The sequence below is a fragment of the Phymastichus coffea genome, unplaced genomic scaffold (assembly GCF_024137745.1).
Source record: "Phymastichus coffea isolate CEN01 unplaced genomic scaffold, Cenicafe_Pcof_1.1 PCOF00003, whole genome shotgun sequence".
Taxonomy (NCBI): Eukaryota; Metazoa; Arthropoda; class Insecta; order Hymenoptera; family Eulophidae; genus Phymastichus; species Phymastichus coffea.
The window spans coordinates 12,708,694-12,711,891 of NW_026706814.1; the positions used below are offsets into that span (position 1 = coordinate 12,708,694).

General features: G+C 33.7%; 1 protein-coding gene across 1 annotated transcript; it reads right to left on the reverse strand.

Annotated features, from left to right (window-relative positions):
• Positions 1 to 329: 329 nt before the first annotated feature.
• Positions 330 to 2,747, reverse strand: LOC131664301 (SRRM2 protein homolog rsr-2-like). The gene has a single exon (XM_058935278.1). The coding sequence runs from the start codon at positions 2,569 to 2,571 to the stop codon at positions 598 to 600; it is 1,974 nt and encodes a 657-aa protein (XP_058791261.1). The 5' UTR covers positions 2,572 to 2,747; the 3' UTR covers positions 330 to 597.
• Between the last annotated feature and the right edge of the window lie 451 nt (positions 2,748 to 3,198).

The following is a 3,198-nucleotide window of genomic DNA, read 5'->3' on the forward strand; positions in this document are numbered from 1 at the left end:
TAAAAAGTATGTCAGATATGTGATGAATGATAGATTGGAAAGAAAAATTATTTCATGTTATATGCAATTATATTGAAGAAAACAAAGAAATTAATATAGCTAATTTAAAATAGGTGATATTAAGTTTGAATGAAATTTGAATTTATCGTTTGTATACATAAATGAAAAAGAACCATGATTAATTCTGTCCTGTAAAAAAAACTAGTAATTTTTTTCATTTTTGTACGATATTCCTTATAACTTACAAAGTACTAGAAAAACTGTTAAATATATTGAAATTCCATCAAATTGATCTGCTCGTAGTCAAAAGGATTTAATGAAAAAAAATATTTGTGATAAATGAACTTATTTATTCAAGAATTGTACACGTATATTTGAATAACCAATAAAGTAATTATAAAAATATATGAATAATATTTAAAATTTTATGAAATTAAACATTTCATTTTTCATTATTATTTACATCTTGTTAGACACATGTTAATATAAATTTTGTCTGTGGAATTTTTTTGAACATTTCAAGTTACAATTAAAATATGAAATTTCATAGATAAAATATGTTACCAAGTGGATATTCGTCTACACAATGGCTACCTTTCAATGCTTTTTCCTGTCAGATTTTTCTCGTGAATATTTTCGGGATTCTCCTCTTCTGTCATCATTACGCCTTTTATCTCGAGAATCAGAATATTTTTCACTACTGTCGGAGTCACTTCCACTAGATTCACTCGAATCTATCTTAGATTTTTCAACAGTCTTCGATGATTTACTTGATTCTTTCCTCTTTTCATATTTTGCTGATTCGTTTTTATCTTCATATTTCCGTGAATCCTTTTTCTCTTTGTATTTTCTCGAATCCCTTTCTTTCTCTTTAAGTTTTTGGGAATCTTTTTCTCGTTCTTGATATTTACGCGATTCTCTTTCTTTCTCATATTTTCGGGATTCTCTGTCTCTCTCTTCATTTTTGCGAGATCCCCGTTCTCTATCTTCATGTTTGCGGCATTCTCTTTCTCTCTCTTCATTTTTGCGAGAAGTTCTATCTCTTTCTTCATGCTTGTGAGAATTTCTGTCCCCATCTTCGTGCCTTCGAGAATCTCTTTCTCTTTGTTCGTGCTTTCGAGAATCTCGATCGTTTTTATTATCGCTTTTCTTCGACTCTCGGTTGTCCTCATGTTTTCTAGATTCATTTCCGTATTTGCGTGAATCTCTCCTGTCATTATGTTTGTCCGATGCTTTTGTATCTTCATATTTGCGCCTTTTATTTTTCAAATCAGTGTCAGTGTCAGTATCACTGTCACTGTCACTATCACTGTCACTGTCACTATCACTTGAATCATCACTGCTAGATTTTTTACTTTTTTGCTGGTATTTCTGTGACTTTCTGTAAACTTTTTCAGATTTCTTTCGTTTTTCAATGTTTAGCTTATTGTAATTATTAACTTCATCCGAGTCAGTACTGTCGGAGTCACGACCAACTTTTTTTGAATTTTCCACCTTCTTAGAGTGTTTTTTAATTTTATTTCTGTCATCTCGTTTACGTTTTTTGCGAGTGTCATTGTCGGAACTACTGCTACTTTCAGAATCGGAATCGTTAGAGTCACTTACATGCTTATTGCTTTTCTTTTCCTTCTTCGAAGGTTTACGACTTTCTATTTTTCTTTTTTTCCCGTCATTTTTCTTTTTTTTCTTCTCTATCTTTGAATCAATAGAACTGTCACTTTCAGAATCACTATCACTAGAATCACTGTCTTTTTTAGATTTTTTTGAACTTTGAATTTTCTTTTGTGGTTTTTTGCGTTCTTTATGTTTGCGTTTTCTAGATTTTTTATTGGAATCATCACTACTGCTTGAATCACTCGATTCACTATTACTTGTTTCACTGTCACTGGAATCACTTTCAGAAGACTCAGATTCAGACTTGGTCATCTTTCTTTTCTTTTTCTTTAACTGCTTAGATTTTTTATCTTCGATTTTCACCTCTTGTTCATCTTTTTTGTTCTTCTTTGTAATCTCTTTGTCTTTTTTTGCAGGCAAATCATCCAAATCGTCTAGGGACGGACTGGGTGTTCGCACTAATTCATAAGTCTTTTGTTGTTCAACGGCAGCCTTTAGCTGAGCTTCACGCGCTCGCCGTTCCGGATCTAAGCTGGTTCCTTCAACGAAAAATTGCGATATTCCAAATGCTTCTCGTAATAATGAATTCTTTTGTTGATTTGCTTCAGCAATGTGATGAGTCTCTTGAATGATATCACGACGTAGCTCTTTAGATTTTTCGCCGGCTTCTTCGTTACGCATTAACGTCGCTCGATAAGCGGCAACTTTCGTCTCTACCTCCTCTTCTGTGTAACCTTGTTCCTCTAGTGTATCAGCTAGTTCTGTACATTTCAACTCAATCTTCCTTCTATTGGCGTGCTCGAGAATTTCCTTGTTTGGCAGCCTGTTGGCTTGATCTGTTTTGGGATCTTCTTTGAAGGTTCGCGGCTCACGTTTACGCACAACTGCACAATTTTTTTGTACATAGCCATTGGTTCCCGACCCTCTGGGCGTTTGTAAACCAATGCCGTTATACATTTTCGATAAATAATAACAAATAACTGAAAATATTTAACGTAATTCACTTAACAACAACAAGTCACAGCAAAGAGTTTGGTTAGGTTTTCGAGCACATCTGTATGCTACGTAGAGCAAGCCACGCCACCGTTCAGAGCAAGGAATAGGCGCTGAACGACGCGCGCGCAGGATGACGCTTCGGCTATTTCTCTCTCACTCTCCCTTTCGATCTATCTCTGTCTCTGCGTTCTTTCTTCAGCAGTGTCGTCAAACGTACATAGGGGGAGCCTCGAGTCTCAACCATAAACTTAGTTTTTGAAACAGTTTTCTACGCGTGTACGTATTATACAAATGAATTGGCGCGACTAAAATAAAAGAAAAAACGATGCTAATTTCATTCCGTACAAAATAAAATAATTGAGTATCAAAGAATAATTTATTATAGAATAATATTTGCTGAGAATGAAAAAAGATTTTATGAGCATCGACTTTTATCAGCGGATATATGGATAGTTGTAAAAAAAATAGATTATTAGGTAATGACATGTTAAAATTTCATATAGATTCTCACTGTTTTGTTCAAGGTTCTAAACGATATTTCGTTTAGAATATCATATACAATTGAAACGTTTTATTTATAATGATTTT

Coding starts and splice junctions, on each gene's coding strand:
- LOC131664301 (XM_058935278.1), bottom strand. CDS start 2,571: ATGTATAACGGCATTGGTTTACAAACGCCCAGAGGGTCGGGAACCAAT.